The sequence below is a fragment of the Cydia pomonella genome, chromosome 1 (genome assembly GCF_033807575.1).
Source record: "Cydia pomonella isolate Wapato2018A chromosome 1, ilCydPomo1, whole genome shotgun sequence".
NCBI classification, from domain to species: Eukaryota; Metazoa; Arthropoda; class Insecta; order Lepidoptera; family Tortricidae; genus Cydia; species Cydia pomonella.
The window spans coordinates 22,252,711-22,275,707 of record NC_084703.1 but is presented as its reverse complement, the minus strand read 5'-3'; the positions used below and the strand labels follow the sequence as shown (position 1 = coordinate 22,275,707).

At 37.5% G+C, this 22,997-nt stretch overlaps 1 protein-coding gene across 2 annotated transcripts in view; it reads right to left on the bottom strand.

Moving 5' to 3' along the window:
* LOC133527352 (protein SCAI) overlaps nt 1–22,997 on the bottom strand; it is a 42,362-nt gene that overhangs the window by 3,954 nt on the left and 15,411 nt on the right. For both annotated transcript variants that reach the window (XM_061864306.1, XM_061864314.1), the window contains exons 2-8: nt 10,315–11,183; nt 9,902–10,084; nt 8,305–8,658; nt 7,985–8,220; nt 6,931–7,116; nt 926–1,201; nt 344–514 (exon numbers count right to left, since the gene is read on the bottom strand). In XM_061864306.1, coding sequence (XP_061720290.1) covers nt 344–514; nt 926–1,201; nt 6,931–7,116; nt 7,985–8,220; nt 8,305–8,658; nt 9,902–10,084; nt 10,315–10,424 — 1,516 coding nt within the window. In that variant the 5' untranslated portion in view covers nt 10,425–11,183. The remainder of the gene's footprint in view (nt 1–343; nt 515–925; nt 1,202–6,930; nt 7,117–7,984; nt 8,221–8,304; nt 8,659–9,901; nt 10,085–10,314; nt 11,184–22,997) is intronic.

Genomic DNA, 22,997 nt, shown 5'->3' with positions numbered 1-22,997 from the left:
ATAACTAAAATCGAAGTGTTACCTTCTTAATTCAATTCAATTTTAGAAACACCTATAACCTATCTTGAGTTATAATAAATCTTTGCGCTGGAGTAGAAAAACAAATGTCTAGGTTGTACGAGTATAATATGGGGTATGGGGTTTCGTAATATGGCAAAACCAGACAGGTCCACAAGAAAGCGCCATTTTAATTCAAAACAGGTGATATGCTTACTTTAACTAGCAAGGTCCATATTTCCAAAGGCGTTAAAAATAAAAATAGAAATAAGAATCGCTCACGTTCGCAATTCGAGAGCCCCCTAATTTATTAGTAATGGTCGCCTTATCACAATGGATTACGTACCAATTCGACTTCTGGTCACAATCTGTGATGCTTCAGCCATGAAGGTATCAACGAAGCCCTGCGCCCGATCCCAGTGGTTTAGGGACATGGTGTGTATGTCGCAAATATATGCGAAGGCCGTCAACGGTGTTGTTAGGAAAATGGTGAAAAGGTTGCCCTGCTGTTTGTTTTCTGTAAAAGTTTAATTATATCATTTAATGCGCTCAAATCTAAGTGTATCGAAATATATCATCGTTTAGATCATAATACAGTCAATATATATGTACTTAAGGTGATGCATCGTTAAACAATAAAATCTAAAAAAGTGACGCTTGCTTGCTTGCTTCCGGAAACCCGCGCTCTGCCCGCCCAACACCTCACGCATAGCGAATTTGCTTTTGCGCTAATAACTTATTAGGTATATAAGGTCGTATGCGGCAAAACAGGTTTTAGGTATCGCGTTTCATTTAGCCAAGAAATTTCCTCCAATATGTAGGTACCTTATTCCTGCAACTACGAGGCTTAAGGAGTATATAAAAGTCATAACAGTCATAACGATTGTAAATATAAATGTAGTAACTAATATAAGCGGTATGGACTGACCTTGGAACGGCTGTGGGACATCTAAAGGCGACATTAAGATAACAAGAGGTTGTCCAAAGTGACGCGGTATGTGTTGGAACACACAGGAGTTGTCAGAATCGATGATGATGAACAACGGCCTTCGCGTGAAGGGGTATAGGTCCCCAGGGTGCAAACATTGCTGCTCCTTGAATTTGGGGGCCGAGACGCCGGCGGCCGCGCTTTTTGGATCCTTTACACAGTCCCTGTGAATGTCACTTCGAGAGGTCGTGATAAGTCCACCGACCTCGTACCCCACTGTAACGAAAAGCAATGAAAAATATGTAAATAATTTTATCTACATCAGTATCATAACCTCCTTATAATATATTCAGACACGATAAACTAATAACGACCTTTATTAACAAACATGTATCGTAATATCCTATATCTTGCTTTTAAACGAGCAATTCTTATATATATTTCGGGGATCTCGGAAACGGCTCTAACGATTTTGACGAAATTTGGTATATCGTCGGGGATAGTGCAATACCGCGTAACTAACAAATGCAGTAAGGTCCAATTACCCTGTACATTGTTTGAATTTCGAACTCTTACGACTTTGTTAGTTGCGCGGTATTGCACTATCCCCGACGATATGGGGGTTAACGGAGGCGAAAAATCGATCTAGCTAGGTCTTATCTCTGGGAAAACGCGCATTTTTGAGATTTTATATGTTTTCCCTTTAATATATCGATAATTAATTACATTCAAATTTAGAATATCTCTCAGAAACAAAGAAATTTGAATTGTCCTTTATTTTAATATCAGTCGAGATGAAGTTTCATTTTAAATGAAGTGCCAGTTGACCACAGTTTGACCGACTACTTGGCTGTTATGGGCGGCACTATAATTTTGAGCCTCAAGTAAACTAACAAAACCAAGTATTTGGTCTTAGATAATATTATAGATACATAGTACTTATATTTCTTAGATATGGTTAGATGTGATGACGGCTACTAATACTAATTCATAATATTTAACTAACCAAACGAAATTACTTCATGCATATGTGCATCCATAGTCATTGGAAGTGGATCACCTTGTACGGAAATGACCCGGTTTTATTGATCTTAAATGTACCTATAATATAACAAGGGTCAATGCTCTCGTGGGAAGCAGGAAGCAGGTAGCTGTATATATGCAGACTTTTATTGTTGTACTCGCATAAAACTATAGATATAGATTGCTTGCAAAACTTATTTACACAACTAAATAGTTGTGTACTTAAGTAAGTTTTGATACCTACAAGTAAGCATTGTAAATTAATGATTACCAAACTCAGTACTCACCTACTAAAATAAGTTTGTATAATGTATAAGTAGGTATGACACAACATTGTTAGCTTTATTTTAGAGCGCACTATTCGCCAACAAACTGTCCTCAGTTTGGCGAAAAAATATGTATACCACTTAAGTTTTCTCTTGAAAAAAAATCAACAACACAATCCAGATGATGAACACACACGAAGATCGTCTTAAAGTTTATTTTTTTTTAAAACATGAGTTTTGATTTTTTTATACCACGACGGTGGCAAACAAGCATACGACCCGCCTGATGGTAAGCAGTAACCGTAGCCTATGGACGCCTGCAACTCCAGAGGTGTCACATGCGCGCTGCCGACCCTTTAAAAATCTGTACACTCCTTTTTTGAAGAACCTCATACTGTAGACCCTCGGAAAAACCTCGGCAGGTAGCTCATTCCACAACCGGAGCGTGCGCGAGAGGAAGTTCCTCTTAAACCGCACAGTGCGTGACCATTAAGGTTCTAGGCTGTGAGGATGAACACCCTGCGGTCGGCGGGCGGTGCGGTGATAGAAAGTAGCCGTGGGCATCATGTCAAACAATTCTTCAGAGCATAGCCCATTGTACAAGCGGTAGAACACACCTAAGGAGGCAAAGTCTCTCCTTAGACTTAAAGGTTCAATACCGCTTGTGAGTTTGGGATCGTCGACGATTCGTACAGCACGCTTTTGGACTGAGTCGAAGGGCCTAAGCTGGCATCCAGGTGCTCCTGCCCAAAGGTGACAGCAATACTCCATATGGGGTCTGACTTGCGATTTATAAAGCAGCAGTCTTTGCCCTGGAGTAAAGTATCGCTTTGCTTTACTGAGCACATCGAGTTTTTTAGATGCTAGCGCAGCCTTCCCTGCCATGTGGCTACGGAATTCGACGTCACTGGAGATATCGACATCGAGGATCCCAATACTCCCTGACATGGTAAGGGCTGTGCATTAACTGTGGGACCACAGTAAATGGGGTTTTCTTAGCGGTAAACGCGCAAACTTGTGTCTTTGTGGGGTTGAACCGGACTAAATTATCCCGACCCCACACCGAAACTCTGGATAGAGTGCTCTCAATATCCGACACAAGGTTTTCACGGCTCTCCAGCTCCTCAGAACGAGGGAGGTTGGCGCGGCCTGTGTAAAAGACATCCCCAGTGCTATCGTCTGCATAGCAATGAATATCGTCGATAGACAACACGTCATTGATGTGCAGAAACAGCGTTGGGGATAGCACAGAACCTTGCGGAACGCCAGCGTTAATGTCCATGCTACCAGAGCAGCTTCCGTCTACTACGGCTCGTATGCGTCTGCCGGAAAAAAGCTAGCGATCAACTCGCATAGACCCTCCGGCAGTTCATATGATGGTAATTTCGACATGAGACCCCGGTGCCAGACCCGATCGAACGCTTTCGCTATATCCAGGCTAACTGCCAATACCTCACCTTGACTCTCAATGGCCGAAGCCCAGCGGTGTGTGAGATACACTAGAAGATCACCTGTCGAGCGACCGCGGCGAAAGCCATATTGGCGATCGCTGATCAGATCGTGTTCCTTTAGATATCTCAGGAGCTACGAGTTAATTATACGCCCTATGACCTTAGAGAGAAGGGAGGTGATAGCGATAGGCCTGTAATTCGATGGGTCCGATCTATCGCCCTTTTTACGCACGGATGCACAAGGGCCGTCTTCCACGAAGATGGAGCATGCCGTTTGTTGCGGGAGAGCATGAAAAGACGTGCTAACACGGGACACGACTCAGGATCACACCGTATAAGCACAACTGCAGGTATACCGTCTGGCCCACTCGACTTATGGACGACTTATAGAGATTTCTGGTATAGAGTATGCGCACCGCGGGATGGTGGGCAGCACGGCGTTATCGTCGTCGTTCATGGTCGAGTTCGAGGCAAAAAGAGTACCAAGAAGATCGGCTTTCTCTTTTGCACTATGGGCCAGATCACCATCAGTTTTCCACAGCGGTGGTAAAGACCACTGACAGAAATTCCCCTCGGCAGTTTGGCAAGTGACCGCGCGACTCCTAGTAGGATAGCCCACTAGTTTCTCACCAATTCTGACGACGAACTCATATTTAGCCCTGGCAATGGCTTTTTTACTGGACCTCGAGGCAGCGTTTAATTTACGTTCCACATCAGAAACGTTTGGATCCTTATTAGCTATGGCCTTGGTCCAAGCCCTGTAAGCGGCTTGCCTGCGAACTGAAGCTTCTTTGCAGGGCCGATTAAACCAAGGACGTCTCTTTGCTCCCGCAGCTATTACCGAGTTAAGAATGAAACAATCCATTCCTACCAGTATTGTCTCAGCGACATTAGCTGCGCAGGAGTCAGGATCTTCTGATGTGAAACAGAGCTGCCTCCACGGGTACGCCGCGTAGATCGGACCGCGCGCATGGTACATGTGTCCGGATTAGGCAGTGATCGGATGAACCGAGGGGCACGTTCACTGTTACGGAAAATCCATCCGGGCGTGTGGTCAGCAGGAGGTCCAGTAGAGAGCTTGTATGGTCCTCGATGTCTGGTATCCACGTGGGAGAAAGTACCAGTTGTGAGAGACCATAGGCCAGAATAAGTTCATGAGCAGCCCTTCCCGCATAGGTGGTGGACCGGGAACCAAGCCACTCAATGTGGTGAGCGTTAAAATCCCCCAAAATCACCAGCTCTGCGGAAGGGTACTACTCTAGAGGTCTGTCAGCCGTCGATTGAAGCTGCTCAAAGAGTCGGGTCGTCTCCGTGTTTCCGCTATGAGACCTGTACAGGCACGCGTAGACGCGAGTGTGGAGTGCTGTAGTCTACACGCACCCACAAACCTGATAGGTCCCTGTTTTCATAGGCATGGAGGCGGCGACAGTAGACATCCTGCCGGGCATACATAAGTATATACACCGGCGCGTCTCATGAACTTGTATTCAAGATTGTAGCCGGGGTATAAAAAGTATGAAATGTCTGCCGGGCAGGATATTTGCGTCTCCGTTAGAAATAGTATGGTCGGCTGCGCAGATTCAAGATGGTAATGGATCTTTGATTGGAAATAAGAGGCAAGATTTAAAATTACAATTATATCGTCTGCGAAATATCGCTCGCTCATTACACACTGATTGCTCAAGCGATAATTGATCGCTCATTTTACATAAAAGTGGTGGGATAGTTAATAGCTTTTAAACAACAAAATAATTTTATTTTGAGACAAAATTATTTTCACGATCAGGTTTTACGTTCGCCAAATGGCAATAAATGAAAACATTTTTCGTTTTGGTTTCATGGTTTGGGTAAAATTAAATTAAGATGCATTAATTTAATATTACCCATTGACCAAAATTCCTTGATTTCAAAACGGAATAGTGTGAAAATGCCTGAATCTCAGAATGTCTAATTTCTTTTCTCAAAATGCCATATTCCCAAAATACCCAAACCTAATCGACGTAGTGTCATAATAACTAAATCTCAAATTACGTAAATTATTGAGTATATTGTCCAATATTTTATAAAATTGCGCTTAAGACGTAGTTCAACTTAATATATAAAATAAAAAAAGAAGTCCCATCGGAAATTCGGGATTCGAAGAAACATACTTTTTGTTATTTAGCTCTTTTGCGATTTGGATCGCATGAACAAAAGTCGATACGACATTCAGCTATATTGAACTTTTAAATTTTTTTTTGAAACTTTAAATAAAAGCAATTTCGGGATTAAGTTGTATGATATTTAGGTGCAATGAATCCTAAGCCTTTATTCACGCATGTCACATAACCGTAGTTTATGATACAAACTAGAGTCGGCCCCAACTGATATATGTATCGTTCGATTTAAAGTAAGATTAGAATATGAAATTGTACAAATGAAAGAAAATAATGGAACTAAAGACGATACATATTGGCAACACCAGTTGTTTTGTTATAAATAATCAATATACAAGTGTCAGTTTTGTTTACATCGGTGTTATTTTAAATTATTTGTACATAATAACTTGTCTATCGAAAAAAAAAAGAATAAGTATTAAAACAAATAAAGCAGAACGTAGTGCAGCTCAGCAGATAGAAAACGTGTATTAAACCATTCAGCGCTAATAACGACAACATGTGGCGATTAGCTCTGAATGGGTTAAACGCGGTTTACCAAAATTTCAAGTTGGCGGATTGTTATATGGCAAACCATGGTGGTAGTGGAGGTGTTTATGAATGATCTGCTGATATGACGGGAAGGTATCTCTATCCCAAGGCATCGATGTAAAATCTCGTATAAACCAAGGCATCGATGTGAAATTATTGAAGAAATAGGTTTATCTATTGTAAAATTTTGAAGTTAAATGAAAATATCGTTATATTTGTCAACGCCAAATGACAAACAACAAAAGTAAAGGACGCACTTATGCGGCAGCAGGAGATTGATGTATGGATGTTTGCATCATGTGTTGCATGTTGAAGTTCAGTAGCGCTCCGAATAAAATTCTATAATTATATGTACCACTAATAACATGCGAGATTTGTCTAAATTGCAACTGACACTTCATTTCGGAAACAACCTTATCTCGATTGATATGAGAATAGAGGTCAAATAAAATACCATTGTTTTTCAAAGATTTTGGAAATATGAATTAATGCGTTCAAAAACCGCATATTCATTTATCTACACTCATAAGTGTATATAAAATATCTTAAATATTCAGTAATTTAAAGAAGACGCCTACTTTCTTCAGGGTGCTTTGAGGCTGGTACTATCTGTCCATCTGCAGAGATGTATAACAGCAGAGCGCCGCTGGGAGGAAGATCGTTGCAACCACTTGCCAGATACACTAGCACTTGGCTTGGCGATGGCTTGAATAGTAGAAACTTGTGGGGGCTATCACGTCGCGGACCATTCTCCAAATTGTATCCTAAAACAATTAAGAAAGGGTTCATTAACGGCCTCCTAGCCTAGGCGGCTGTGACTCTGCCTACGGAGCAGGAGGGCCCGAGTTATAATCCTGGTAAGAGCATGTATTTGTGCGTTTATAACAAATATTTGTTCCTAAGTAATGTTTATTTTCTATGTAGAAATCTATATAGAAAATAAACCGTAGTCAATCGTAGTTTTTAAACGTTTTGCTTGTCGGCGATGGTTCAATTCGCCCGATTAACATTAACAAATTTCTCGGAATCAGTAAACATACCTACTAGTACCCTGGTTACACCTACTGAATAAATGCATGTGTATTATCAATTTATCATTATCAAAACAAAGCCAAGCAACTATGGATTTGTCTATGATTTTAAGGTTATAATAAGTTTAATGTTATTTCAAAGTGGTATAAATGTTTAAAATAAAACATGACATAAAATACTTCGCCTGGCGATAAAATACACTTGACAAAAATTAAATTTGAAATCTTATCTGATCACGCACTTGCCTTGGCAATAGAGGTGTGTTCAGATATTTGTGAGCACTTCGGCCGCTCCGATATATCTGATGGCGACCCAGTAGGTATTTATCTCAAATATCGTGATGTCATGCACTTAAAATATTCACTCATATGATCATTTGTTGCTTTTTATAAACATAATTCGCCTCTACTCTCCTGCCGAAATCTAAACCATATTGTTGCAGAATAAAATCGCTTGCTATAGGTACTAAATAAACGTGTTAAAAATTCGCAAACAGCCGATTTACAATCACTGATATGAATAGTCAATATTAATTTATTAAATTCATTCTTATTTACGCCTAATAATATAATTTAGGGTGAACATAAAATATAAAGGTACCTTTGCTTGTAGGCAGCGTAGGATTCGAAATGAATCGTTGCCGCGGCGAGTCGTCGTACATGTGTTGCGGCTGCCCCGACGGTTCTCTTTCGAGCGTTTGAAGCATTCGGAACATATCTATGGTGAGTTCAGAAAACTTGGCTTGCAGTGAACTACTTCCTATTATCAAAACTTCCTGAAGAGACAGAGTCATTTGAGGAGATCTTTCTACGGGCGGGGTAGTTAGACTGCTGAGCCTGAAATTATTAAATTATATACCTAAGTGCTAAACGATGTGTACTTAAGAAATATAATTTAATAAGGCAACATGTTGTCCGTACCTGTGGGAAAGGATCACAGGATGGTTATCGGGATGTATAACCGATATGACCGGTTCTGCTTGAATAAAAGCTTTTACCTCGTCTACGACAACCGTCCACTCCATTTGGTCATCTGGGTCATACGTGTTCCCATATTCAATTATTTGTCTATCTAACTCCTTAATCAACTCTCGTACTAATTTAATTTTCTTGAGAAGCAAACATACTACAATAAACCTTGCATAATATCTTAATTTTTTGACCATTAATTCACATTTATCTTCTTTGCATGCTTTTGTATAGTAGCACCGTCCTCTTATGGCATAGTAAAATGAAAACGCTTCATTGAGGTACGCGGTCTCACTTGTTCTAAGGCTGCAAAGATATTAAAATCAAATGGTTTGAATATATACATATATGTAAGTACCGTAAAATGAGCCTATTAACTAAGATATTTCGAAAACTAGTTTTTCAATGCGTTTTAACTGGTAGGCGTGTAACGGTTGTAGGGTCCCAAGATGATCAACCCACGTAGTACAGTCAGTATCGAAAGTAGCGGATCAGGCCGCGTAGCCAACATGCAAATCGCTTACTCTCCCTAGCGATCGACACGCAACTGTCGCTGTCGCACTAATATGGAAGAGCGATAGAGATACACAAAGCGTTTCATTATCGTAGCGATAGCGATTGTCACCCTGGCTAGGCCGGCAGACTACTTATATATGCGTCATAACTTCATAAGTATCTACTATCCTCTAACAACTTAAGATAAGTAAGTTCCTGTTCTTTTCTCACTCTCACTGAGCGTACGCTTGAGTGAGATGGTAGAGCGTGCCCGGGAGCGCGGATAGGTAGCATGTTTTTTTTTTTTAATTTTTTGTTCCTAAAATAAATAAAAAGTATTAGCTGAAAGCCCTCGAGCATAATATTGTAGTAGAAACAATTTTCATATGTTTAGCTTTTGTGCAAAATTTATTTTAATTAGTCCCAAAGAAATGCCTCAAGATTGCTCGTAAGATTAATGAGGGCCGTATTCTACTCCAAACCAGGGCTACAACTTTTTAAATCCGTTTTCTGAACCTTAAAAAAATGCGATGCTTATGAAGGCGATAGGCGATACTTTGAAAGGCGAACTGTAAAGATATGTATGCACATACACGTATCTCTATTTGGAATAATATTCCAAGGCGGCAGACACTTTTGCGCCTTGTTTCAGCCGCTTGCCGACCGTACTCAATAGTCGTTAACGGTAAACAGGGTGTAGGTTCGTATAAAGATACGTACCTACTATCTATGTCGATTTGACAAGCGCGCTTGATCGTCTCGGGGCTACAATTAGAGCCGATACAGATGGACTGCAACCCGATTGCTATTTGTATGGGAACTACACGCCGACTGCACCCCAACTGTAATGTCGGCGTGCAGTTCCCATAAAGGTTGCAGTGGGGTTGCAGTCCGTCTCTTTCAGCCCTTACTCATCATTTCAAGAAACTTGTGGTTGTTGAGTGATGGTGACCTAATGACCTTTGATTTTAAATATTTTATATGCGATTCCGCCATAGGATTTACCTTTGTATATTTGAGTAGTAAGTAATATTGTATTACTAGAAATACTTACTAGAAGTGATAGTAAAGTTGACCAATTTTCGAAGCAATCTCCCCAATTTGCCACCGTTTGAGACCATATTTGCTGTCAAGGATGGCGCGGTGTTGCTGTTGAAACTTCCAAAGTTTGGTATACACGTCGAACGTTCGGCCAAAATGTGAGTGCCATTGTTTGTGTCCGTATTGGGGAAGTTCTCTAGAATCATGAAGTAGGTAGTACATTATTCGGGCTTTTTATTATTTAAAAGAAAACAGTAATTAATAAGGTAAGTAACATCTCTTTCTGTACAAATATTTACACTCATAAAAACTTACGTAAATACGTACTTATATACTTTTACTTACGTACATGGCCCTCGTCTACTATTAAAGTGACTTCCTACTTATAATCATTATTAAACAGTGTTTATTTATATTATATATTACCTTAAACCGTTAAATAACTGTTTCGATTTCTCGAGAAGATGGCAAAATTCAATGATGACCTTTCTTCCATGGTCATCAAGGGAGGTATTCATTGCAACATTTGCAACCATTCGCTCGTAACAATAAAACTTTTGAAGCGCTGGCAAACTTAAATGCAAGCTTTTGCCAAGCAGGTAGCGTTATTTAAACATAAGTGTCTCTGCACAATATACACGAACTTTTTGGAACGGAAGGTGCAAGTGAAATTTGATTACTGACTGTCAATATTTCTTGAAAAGATCGATTAACATTTTTAGTTTTGTCGCTGTCCAAAAACCAGTAAGAGCATACTGGCGTGGAGCAGGTTATAAGTTCCAGGTACGACGGTTTAATTAAAGCGAGCCCACGCGTGTCTGTTTGCTTTTCCGTTCCTATAATATATTGATCACAACTTATGTGTCTTGATGCTATATCACGATACTTCCGGTGACTTTCAAGTGGAATGTTTTCTTCAGTGGTGGATAGAGTGGAAGGACAACGTCCTGATTTTACTGTTACATAAGCATATTTTTGTTGATTTTTCCAGTGAGGAGTGCGTAATTTACTTGGGGTTCGTTCTAGTGATTTTGCTAGTACTTCTATTTCAGGTTCCGACCGTTGTCTTTGCCACTCGACTAAGGTAGCACTTTCGGGTAATGTCTGGCTAGTAGAATCTGTTGTAACCCTAACCGGTAGAGGTGAATTGGTTGCAGCGTGCTCATCGCAACAATTTAAATATGATATCGGTTGACACCATTGATATACCAGATCTGCATTCGTTGGGAATAAAGATACGATATCTCTCCCGAAATCCAGCAAGTTCTTCCTGCGAGTTGGTGGTGAAAAACGTACTGTGAACAAATAAATTACAGGATTATAATTCTGTGATATTCAATTACATTTAATTCGAACGTAGTCGTCGTAGGTTTACATTTTCGGTATTGAAAACGTACACATTAGGTATAAGATATTTAGTAAGAAATAGTTCGGTAGCTTAGAGTGCTGATTACGAAAGCGGACCGGCTTAAGTTAAGTACTTGAGTTATTTTTATTTACCAGTTGCAATTCAGTGAATAAAAAATACCGTGAGGAAACCGAACCTCCAATAAGACCCAGATTTACTTCAAGCAACGCGAAATAATTACTGCTTGCACCGATTCTTTGGACGTTGACAAAAGCTTACTTACCCTGAGATCTTTTAGGAATGATGCAACTGGGAAAGCATTGAAACAAACAGAAAACACTAAAGATTTTAAGGGTTTTCCAAACACCAGCCCTGGCCAATAATGTTAATCCGACCAGCGAAACGATCCAAATTCTTGTAAATATGTACTTAATCTGCTCATGAAAACGTAGCAGCGCAGCGTCGGACTGGCAGTGGGCCTCGGGTTAAAAAGTTTGGAGAACTTATCACGGTTCTTGTAGAATATGCAAAAGAATATGTATACCTAGGTAAATTGGAATCTTTTGATGCAAATAGCAACGAAAATTAAATAGACTAATAAGTATACTGATCTTAGAAGAAATACTGGGCCCGAAAATAAATTTTAAAAGGGAACTATATCTAGCCTTAATATAAAAAAGCCTATAATAGAGTCTTCCATTTTTCCAAGCCTAACTTACGCTAGCCAGACATGGGTCGATACTGTAAAAGTAAAAAACTAAATTTTATCAACAGGCGATGAAACAAAGTATGCTGAAACTGAGAAAAATACAACAAAATCGGTTAAGTGCGAGTTCGTTTAACCCGCGCACAGACGGTTTCTAAAAAACAATTATCTCATGTAACGAACGCATTAAAGCATAAATAAATTAATATTAGAGGGACACTCTTACAGAAATTGACTAAGCCCCACGGTGAGCTCAAGAAAGTGTTGTGAGTACTCAGACAACGACATATATAATAAGTATATAAATACTTAAATACATAGGTATAAAACACCCATGACTCAGGAACAAATATCTGTGCTCATAACACAAATAAATGCCCTGACCGGGATTCGAATCCAGAACAATCGGCTTCATAGGCAGAGTCACTACCCCCTAGGCCAGACCGGTCGTCAAAGTATAATTGTGTACAGCGCCATCTATCGGCAAAATGACAAAAGTACAGTCAGTTGAAATGATTTCTTCTTGTTCAAAAGTGATTTACGATTTATTTTGCTAGTAGGTTATTGCTAAAAAAGCCAACTACTTACAACAATTATGTGAGTTTTCTTGCCGTACAAGTGAATCCGCACAAAACTGTTCGCGGTGCTCTTATGAGATCACTTGGGTCTTGCGAATTGGTTATTTTATATTATTAGGTATATAAAATAAGGTTCCGTAAGCTTTATTTGATAGGTACTTTAATAGTGCTTTTTAGGGTTTTGTAGTCACCTAGAAACCCTTATAATTCCGCCATGTCCTGCTTTGCTCCGTGTTCGTTAGTGCTAGAAAGCTGCAATTTGGCATAGATACTCGTACATAAATCAGAAATGGTGACAGAACGGTAAAATTATATTATTATTATTTTTTGCTTTGACCCAATAGTGTGGGGTATCGTTGGATAGGTATTTTAACATGAATACGGGTCTCCAACAACAATTTCATGATAAAGTGAATATTTTAGGAAATAATCACTATGAAAAAAAAATGTGTCCTCTCCCCCTCTAACTTCTGAACCATGGGTGTAAAAAATCGAGAAACAAAAGCTTAGTGAATACGCGAACATGAACGGTCTAGCCGCTTTTGAGTTATTGCAAAAATCTTCTCTTCTTAGTAAAAAGACGTACAAAGCGCTGCGAAAGTAGTCCCTTATGTTTGTAATGTACATGATACTTCCGTTTGGCCGGTTCTGACAGAATGGTAGCTGCGAAACGCTACACTGAGCATGGCCCGGCATGCTCATGTCTGATGTTTTATTAAAACTCATTTTCGGTTCTCCGTGCGGAAAGTGTCAATTTTCACCATGCTGCGCAAAACGGATTTGTCACTCTCCGGCTCCGTTAAAGAGAAACATAGTACATATATTCACTTCAGCCAGTATATAAGTAGGTAAGTAGTATTGTTTTAACCTTTTAGACACAAAATAAACAAACTTGTATTTATTTCATATTCAAACAAATTCTTCATATTTGAATTCTATGGTCATCATTGTAAAGGCCGCTTAATATGAATCAGAAGGTAGTCTTGATTGGAACAAACGGCCGCCATCTTGAACTTCCTCATTTTGGACCAATCATGTTAAAAATTGATATCTCCTGAATTCCCCTCTCCCTATTGATATCTATAAAATAAATGTCCCTTAATATTAATCCGTAGTTAAAATTGTAAAAATGGCCGCCGTTTTTAATTTCTTCATTTTATCCCAATCATAATGAAAATTGATATCTGAGTATCAGAAAGGCCCTTTAACATAAATCCGTAGTCGAACTCGTAAAAAAGGAGCCATTATAAATTTCTTATTCAATCACAGCGAAAATTAAATAGATGACTATGAATCCATTGTAATGTGGTTTTTGCCGAATGGCGAGTTCTCAGTTCGGGGTGAACTTAGTTCTGCGGGCCTCTTTGCCTCTATCCTTAAAATTTAATATTATAAAGGTTAAAAATCTTTCCTCCAATCTGCATCTGGTGAACAGCGGCGGCTGGCGACTAAAAATTACAGGTGTTCACTTACAATAAAGGAAATCTAAAACTACAAAATCTATTAACCGTCGCAAAATACCTATATAGATATCGATTTTCGTCCACCCGGACATTGAACTCTCTTATAGATTTTGGGTAAGTACCTATGTGCAATGGAATATAATGCTTTACGAATATCGTGAATGAATATATGAATGATTTTCATTTTATGGAAATAAGTGCTAAATTGTTAACACATTAGTTTCGGTCCAAACATTTTTACGAAAGTTGAAGGTCGTCCTTTTGTATCTAACTCGAGTCAATTTTGCAAAGATTTTTCACATTCTTATATGAATGTCACGTTATATTCATTCATTTTTAAACACTTTACCACAAATAAATTATGTGCACTCACTTTTTGAATTCTTGTCTAATTATTTAGAATGAGAACAGTCAAAATTGTATTCCCGCGCGTATTTGCAAACAAATGACAACGTGGACGTGGCGCGTGGAGTGCGCGCGCATTCGTCGAGCGGGCTAGGCGCTAGGCGCGCCGCTCCAATTTTACGTCTTTCTTCATAGAACATCTTCTGTTTCACGTGCGGAACTGTGGCGAAACTTCTCTTTCGCTCTTATGGAATTTCCTATTGATTCAATGTACTAAATCTTTTTTCATAGGAGCGCAATCTAAAGCGCTCCACTTCGCGCATTACGTATGATATTATAGCAGTAGGCGAGTAGTCATATGCTAATGAATAATAATTACTTATTTAACTATTATTAACTTGTTTACGATAGAAACCTTAATTATGAATAAGTCGTATTTATTACATTGATTAGGTACTATAATTATGATTATTTATGGGAGTGCATTGCACAACCGCTCCTTAAGGCGGGCCGCTACCGCTGATCAGAGTTGGGCATAATCAATTACTTTTGGAATGAAATTACATATTACATTACAGTAATCATGATTCCTTAGTGATCGATTCCTTTGGTAATCTAAATTACTGTAGTCAATCCCGCCGATTACTTGCGTAATTGATTCCTTCGGAATTGAATATATCTAACTACAAGTGTAATCGTGATTCCTCGGTAATCAATTACTCGAGTAATCTGATTACGTAATATTATCCAGACTAAATTACAATTACTTAATGTCAAAATAATTTCCTTCGTTTTTATCCCAGAAGACAAATACATTTTATGTGTGAAACTCTATAATTACTGTAAAATAATGATTATTTTGGAATCCAAGATGGCGGCCGTGCACTACGTGATAAAAATCGTCATGGATATCGTTTTATAGGTTTTCAGGAGTGGAGATTTCGAAAAATGATGCCCATTTTGGAATCCAAGATGGCGGCCATGCAGTATGCCATAAAAATCGTCATGGATGTCGTTTTATAGGTTTTAGGGAATACAGATTTCGAAAATGATGGCCATTTTGGATTTCAAATGGGCATAATTTTCGAAATCTGCACACTGGATACAAATAAGATGCATCTATATAGTAAATCGAAATATACTTTACGTCTGTAGTCAGAAATATAGCTTTATGTATAACAAAATATATTTTGAAGTAATCTGAAAGGAATCAAGTAATCCATTCATGTAATAAGGAATCTACACTGGTTCCCAATTACTAGTAATTTTAATATTCCAACAGATGATTCCAGATTCCTCAAATGTAATTGTACTTAGTAATCAGCTAGTCAGATTACAAAGTAATCTGGGAACCGGTAATCAGATTCCAAAAGTAATTTCGAGTAATCATGAAATCAGGAATCAATTACGAAATGCCCATCTCTGATATGACCCCACGTCATATTTTCTGGCAACCCCACATTGCGTTTTGGCATTTTTTTATTATATGAGAATTTAGTACAATTATTTAAAAGAGGAGCTTTTAGAAAATGGTAGGTAAGTATGCATTTTGTTTTTCGCTCCTAACTACAATAATACTTAAATAAATTAAGAAAATCTAATGCGACAGGATAATAGGTTACATTGTTAGGTACAAACAATATAGAGATGAACACTTACTTCCTTAAACGCTCTCACTAAAACATACATCAAATAAACGGACTTAACTAAAAGGTATGTTAACATACAAGTTTATCAAGTGTTGTAGACCAAGCTTATGTATATTATAATTTAGGTACTAAAATTCAAATGGAAAAGAAAATAAAATCAGCAAAAAGTCGAAATTAGGTACTGACAACCAATTTGCGCAATATATTATTAAGTACCGATACTAGCAATGATGACGACACACTACTGATGAACATTATGTTGGCCGTTGAGAATATTGAGTATTTGATAACGGAATTTGGGCCTAGTGACATTGAATATATCGATGGAAGTAAATTCTTTATTGTGTTACAAATACGACGTAAGGGGGCTCGCAAACCGGCGTTACTAGAGGTGGTGGGAACCGAGAACAAAGCATTAGAGCGCGAGCTGAATCGAGCTGGGACTCTGAAACGTATCCGCTCCAGCAGTTCCATACTGTTTAAATGCCCTTTGCATATTTTATAGAGAGTAATTGCGTCACAGCATTTGCGTCTGGTCTCTAATGAATGCAACTTATAATTCTGCAACAGATCAACGTATGGTAGTCGTTTCCCTGTCAATCGTCTGTGTAATGCCCGCAAGAACTTTTTTGAACCATTTCTATTGCATTTGCATATTTTCTATACAGTGGATTCCAGATTACTGAGCCATATTCCAAGTGGGGTCTAACCAGTGATTTATACAGCAAAAGATAACTTGAAGATTTTTTAAAAACCTTTGCTGTTCTCAGAACGATACCTAGCATTTGATACGCTTTTGAAATGATACGCTCTATGTGCAACTGGAAGTCTAGTTTATCATCGAATAGGATTCCTAGATCACGTGAGATTGACACTTTTTTGATATACTCATTGTTACCTATTTTATATTTCGAGTTGATAACTATTTTTTTATTTTTTATAAAGGTCATCTTGTCACCTTGTCTCTATTTGGAACGTAGTTAACATAAACTATCTTTTATTTCTTTTAACATTTCTTTTATATGGAATAAATAACAAGAACGCTAATGATGTTTTGCGTTCCTTGGAAAGTACTAAGAAGTTCGTCAATTTCACCCACGTAACTCAAAAAGGTTTTCTTTAATTAACAACTATTTTGTTATTATTCGCAGAAAATCCTTTCTATCTTAGCACTTACGTTGGCTTTTATATTCATAATATCTGTACAATACCGGTTTAATTAACAACCTAATTATCACTGATCTGTGGACCAACGCAATGTGGTTCCATCCATGCCAAAGGGCATGATCGTTACTATTTACGGAGTTATCACACATTTAAAATGTTTTATGTTATAAAAAATTTGGGACAATTTATGTATTTCTAAAGAAGAATCGAGGTCCACTGACGCACAGTGGAAGCTTTCTAATACTTAGTCAGGTCATAAGTTCTGTCATAAAGGTTTTGAATGAAAATATGGCATATGCATAGATCCCTTATTATTCGTTTTCATAAAGCTTATTATAAATGGTGAATTACTTACAATATAATTTAACATAATAAGCATTTTTTGCATAATTTTATTTAATACTCGGAAAAATGTTGTAAAAACACATGCAAATACGCGACCTATTCAAGGTGATTTTGATCCCTATTTATTTATATTTCTTTATTACATAAAACAAAAGCTGCACGGACGAACGGACTACAACTGTACGTGTTTTACCAAACCTACTCGTTGGATGTACCCTAAAGTACCCTAAGTTTGAAAAATATTTGTTGAAGTACAGACTTGTCGGAGAACTAAATGCTGGTGATAAAATACCGTTCTAATAAAGTAAGTTCATACAAATAAACAATTGTACCTATTTTATTAATATGACATTGATTTTTATTCCCTCTTGTAAATGATTTTTTTTACAATCCAGGCGCGTATTTGCGTATAACAATAATCCCAAAGCAAAGAAGTAGTAAATAAAGACGCGATCTAAATTTCAAACTAATTATATTACGTTTTGATCAGTATTAAACGAGCTTTCAAATCATGGCTTTTTAGGGTTCCGTAGCCAAATGGCAAAAAACGAAACCCTTATAGATTCGTCATGTCCGTCTGTCTGTCCGTTTATGTCACAGCCACTTTTTTCCGAAACTATAAGAGCTATACTGTTCAAACTTGGTAAGTAGATGTATTCTATGAGCCGCATTAAGATTTTTACACAAAAATAGAAAAAAAAACAATAAATTTTGGTGGTTCCCCGTACTTAGAACTGAAACTCAAAAAATCTTTTTTCATCAAACCCGTACGTGTGGGGTACGTATAAAGTACGTATAAGATTTTTATCTATGGATAGGTTTTCAAAAATGATATTTAAGTTTCTAATATCATTTTTTTCTAAACTGAATAGTTTGCGCGAGAGACACTTCCAAAGTGGTAAAATGTGTGCCCGGCCCCTGTAATTTCTAAAATAAGAGAATGATCAACCTAAAAAAATATATAATGTACATTACCATGCATACTTCCACCGAAAATTGGTTTGAACGAGATCTAGTAAGTAGTTTTTTTTAATACGTCATAAATGGTACGGAACCCTTCATGGTTTAGTCCGACTTGCACTTGGCCGCTTTTTATTTATTAAAAGCTTTGTATTCCATTTTATCAGTCAAAACCTTTGTGTCAGAACTTATTACCTATGTAACTTATAAGAGTTCTCTTTGTCACCAAATGGCTGCGGAACCCTAAAAACCATAGTTTTAAAATTTGTTGTTAATAAAAAAAATGTAAAAAGTACAACCACATCAGACCACCACCAAAACACGACCAGACCCACCACTACCACCAGATTGTTAGTTTTTAGTTAAAACTATGTAGTTGAACCTATTTTACTATAACTGACATATATATAATATTCAGCCTCGGCAATAAGTGGTTTACACCGTGTTTTTTTTTTTGAATTCCGTTAACTCAGGGTATGGGTAAGTACGTTTAAGGAATCTAAATACATAGCATAGTTTATTTTCATTTTTTATTTTATTTGTAAAACGTATTTTAATGTTGCATATAGCGTTGTTGTAACACGGACATTACATTTTACCCAACCAAACAATTGAAAAATGTGACATATCAATGCCATTTCGAACATCAATCGTCCGAGATAGTAAGTACGTTTAGTAGCAAAATGTATTAACTGGAACCAAACACTAATGTATACAGGCCGGAAGGCAAGTGTACACGCTCGTAAGAGCCTTATAAGATAAGAATAAATTATTAACTCCGAAATGGAGTTAATTATAATACCGGTGTCATTGAATAAATTACTTAATTTAAGCTCAGGAATGTACTATTTTAATTTAAATGCTTGATTTGTAAAAGAAAATACAAAAATCACTATATGCCTTTAACATTTGAGGAGTTTCCTCGACTCCTCATAGATTCTACCATCAGATCTCGAGCTTGACAAAAATGTGTCTTGAAAACCTAATTTGCCTAACATACATAACGAAGACGACAAATCGCCAAGCGGGAACTAAGCGTCATTGAAGAGTTCCATTCCGATCAGCATCAGCAGTTCCAATTCATCAATGTCACTTTTTTTATGGAAATGCTTGATTTGTGGATGAAAATATAAAAATCACTATATGTATGCCTTTCACATTTGAAGAGTTCCCTCAATTCCTCATGGATGTAATCATCAGAACTGAGTTTCGACAAAAACGGGACCAATCTGTATATATATATGTATAAATTTAATAAAAAAAATATTTTCAAAATCGGTTTAGAAATGACGGAGTCATGAAGTAACAAAAAAAACATAGAACCGAATTGAGAACCTCCTCCTTTGTAAATCTTGAAGTCGGTTAAAAAACACAGGGATGTATAAACGGACCTATAGTACAAAAATCTTACTTTGTTCTTGTTTTGGTTTTCGTCCAATATATATATTATACTCTTGATGGTTCAAACTATTGAGCTCGGCTGATGACATCTTCTTCCTGGCTCCACTTACAAAGTATTTCTATACGGTTGCTAACCACAGCTCTGATCGACCACAAATCATTGTCTATTCAAGAGTATTTTCACACTTATTGAGTCACACTAATCTGTGATTTTATTATTAGACTTTTAATTAAACAGCGCGAGATACTTTCGTCCAGGCTCCGTGCAGCCCTGACGCTTCACTCGAACTGACGATGGCGGGGCGTCTTTTTATTACTGTCTAACATCATAGAGAAAGTAAGTAAGCCTATAGAGTGCTCACTCCATACATCAATTTCTTTACTTAATAGGTAAATAATAAGTTGTATGGGAGTTGTAAAACGTATTATTAATTAGTTTAAAACTTGATTAAAAGTTAATACTTATAGCTTCAATCTTAGTACAAATCAGTCTTCGCAAAGATCGTATCTTATTGTAAATGGGTTATGCAATTATTTATTTCTCTATGCTAAAAATCACACTACTTAATACGTGTTGTTGTTCAGCGCCAAGATACATTTTATTTATTAAAAGTGACTGAGATAAGTCAAATGCGTAAATAATTAGGCACTTAAAACCAAGCTCTGGTAAACATCGTGGAAACTTTAGCGTAAGTAGAGTTAAAACCTCTTTGACATTATTTATTACACAAGGGTAGGTAGGAGGAGTTTTCACAAACTAATTCTTTGAATCATGTCAATAAGGTGTAACTTTAAAAGTTGTTTTTATGCAAACCTTATTACTCTGTGATAAAATCTAATTAGTCACATAAATCATCTTAGGTGGACTTAGAAACATTTCTTTGATATGAGGTTTATTTCCAGAATTTTGACCTTACTGTTGTAATTTTACAGATACAGCAAAGATATTCTACCATCATTTAATCACTTTAAGACCACCCTCAAAGTTTATAATTTGTTTCAATTCAATATCAAATATCAATCTGATTATTAAAACATGCACCATCTTATTGAGTATGATCGTTTGATGAAGATTAGCCTTCAGAATCTGATTAAGTGAAGTGCGTCGCTCTCCCATCATTCCTGGATATTATCCGTGTCCGTCTTTTTTCGTGTCCTTGTGTGTATCCGCGTTCGTGACCGCCCAAATTTGTTTTCGTGCCGTTACGTACTGCACAATGCACAATTCTCAAAAATAAAATGTAATGATCATCTCAAAGAGTGTGTTCACAATATAATACTGTTAGAGTCAGACCAAGCTAACTCAGCGGCGATTTTGATAGCATAGACTGTGCAAGTGTTATTTTAAACCCCAAGAATATGTTTACTATTACCTATAATTTGGTATAGAGTTCAAATATATATATACATATATATATATGATCATTTCCGATGCTTTATTTTTCAAACATGTGATTTTGTATGCTAGATACCAACTTACCAAGTAAGAAATTCTATCGTAACGTAAATGTAAACTTCTATAAAAATCCATACATTGGCAAATTATCTCAGATGCCCGAAGGGGCTCGTCAGACGCGGACGTGTAGCTAGCGTCGCTAAGACGCAATAACATGACATTTGATATTGACAATTATTTTGACAGAAAATCATATACTTACGTATATAAATAAATAAATAAATAAATATTATGGGACATTATTACACAAATTGACTAAGCCCCACAGTAAGCTCAATAAGGCTTGTGTTGAGGGTACTTAGACAACGATATATATAATATATAAATATTTATAAATACTTAAATACATAGAAAACACCCATGACTCAGGAACAAATATCGATGCTCATCACACAAATACATGCCCTTACCAGGATTTGAACCCGGGACCATCAGCTTCGTAGGCAGGGTCACTACCCACTAGGCCAAACCGGTCGTCAAATATATATAAGAATAAGAATACTAGTGGTCAGATTGTATTTAAAATAAATAGACGAAAGGGGACTAAGTAACGTGACCACTTCTCCATACAAACTTAGTCCCCATTTTTAGGGTTCCGTATCCAAATGGCAAAAAACGGAACCCTTATAGATTCGTCATGTCCGTCTGTCTGTCCGATTATGTCACAGCCACTTCTTTCCGAAACTATAAGAGCTATACTGTTCAAACTTGGTAAGTAGATGTATTCTATGAACCGCATTAAGATTTTTACACAATAATAGAAAAAAAAACCAATAAATTTTGGGGGTTCCCCATACTTAGAACTGAAACTCAAAAAATCTTTTTTCATCAAACCCATACGTGTGGGGTATCTAAGTATCTTCTTCTTAGTCGTATACTCTTGTCAGAGTAGTCGTGGTCATTGCGGTCGTTGTACGGCTTTTTTCGCTGTTTCCCGCCATGCTTCTCTATTTATTGCCTGCCGCGCGCACAGATTCAGAGGTGACCCGGTGAGAGCCTTCACTTGGTCGGTCCATCGCATTGAGGGCCGCAATCTGGGGTATCTATGGATAGGTCTTTAAAAATGATATTACTAAACTGAATAGTTTGCGCAAGAGACACTTCCAAAGTGGTAAAATGTGTGTCCCCCCCCCCCCCCCCCCCCCGTAACTTCTAAAATAACAGAATGAAAAATCTAAAGAAAATATATGATATACATTGCCATGCAAACTTCCAATGGTAAAATGTGTGTCCAAAGTGGTAAAATGTTGAACAAGATCTAGTAAGTAGATTTTTTTAATACGTCATAAATGGTACGGAACCCTTCATGCGCGAGTCCGACTCGCACTTGGCCGCTTTTTTTTTAATCCGGCCAGTATCCTAAGCTACTGGGTGTACTGAATCATCAGTACTTAAGCCCCATAACCCTACTTTCTGGTGAAGTCACAGTTAAGTAAAATGTTGATATTGGGGTAGATCATGTACAAATGTATACACAAAAGTGAAATTCATATCCCTCCGAGTTTCCTATTAAAATAATATCCCTGGAAATGTATACGCGCTAAACCTAGATTCAGAAAGTATTTTCTATAACAAGATGTATATTTTTCGTAAAGATATTTGAACTTTTTTGTGTAGAATTTAATAAGCTTTAATGTTGTCTTACACCATATTTTTCTAGGTAACATAGATTTTAAGTAAAACGTGAATTT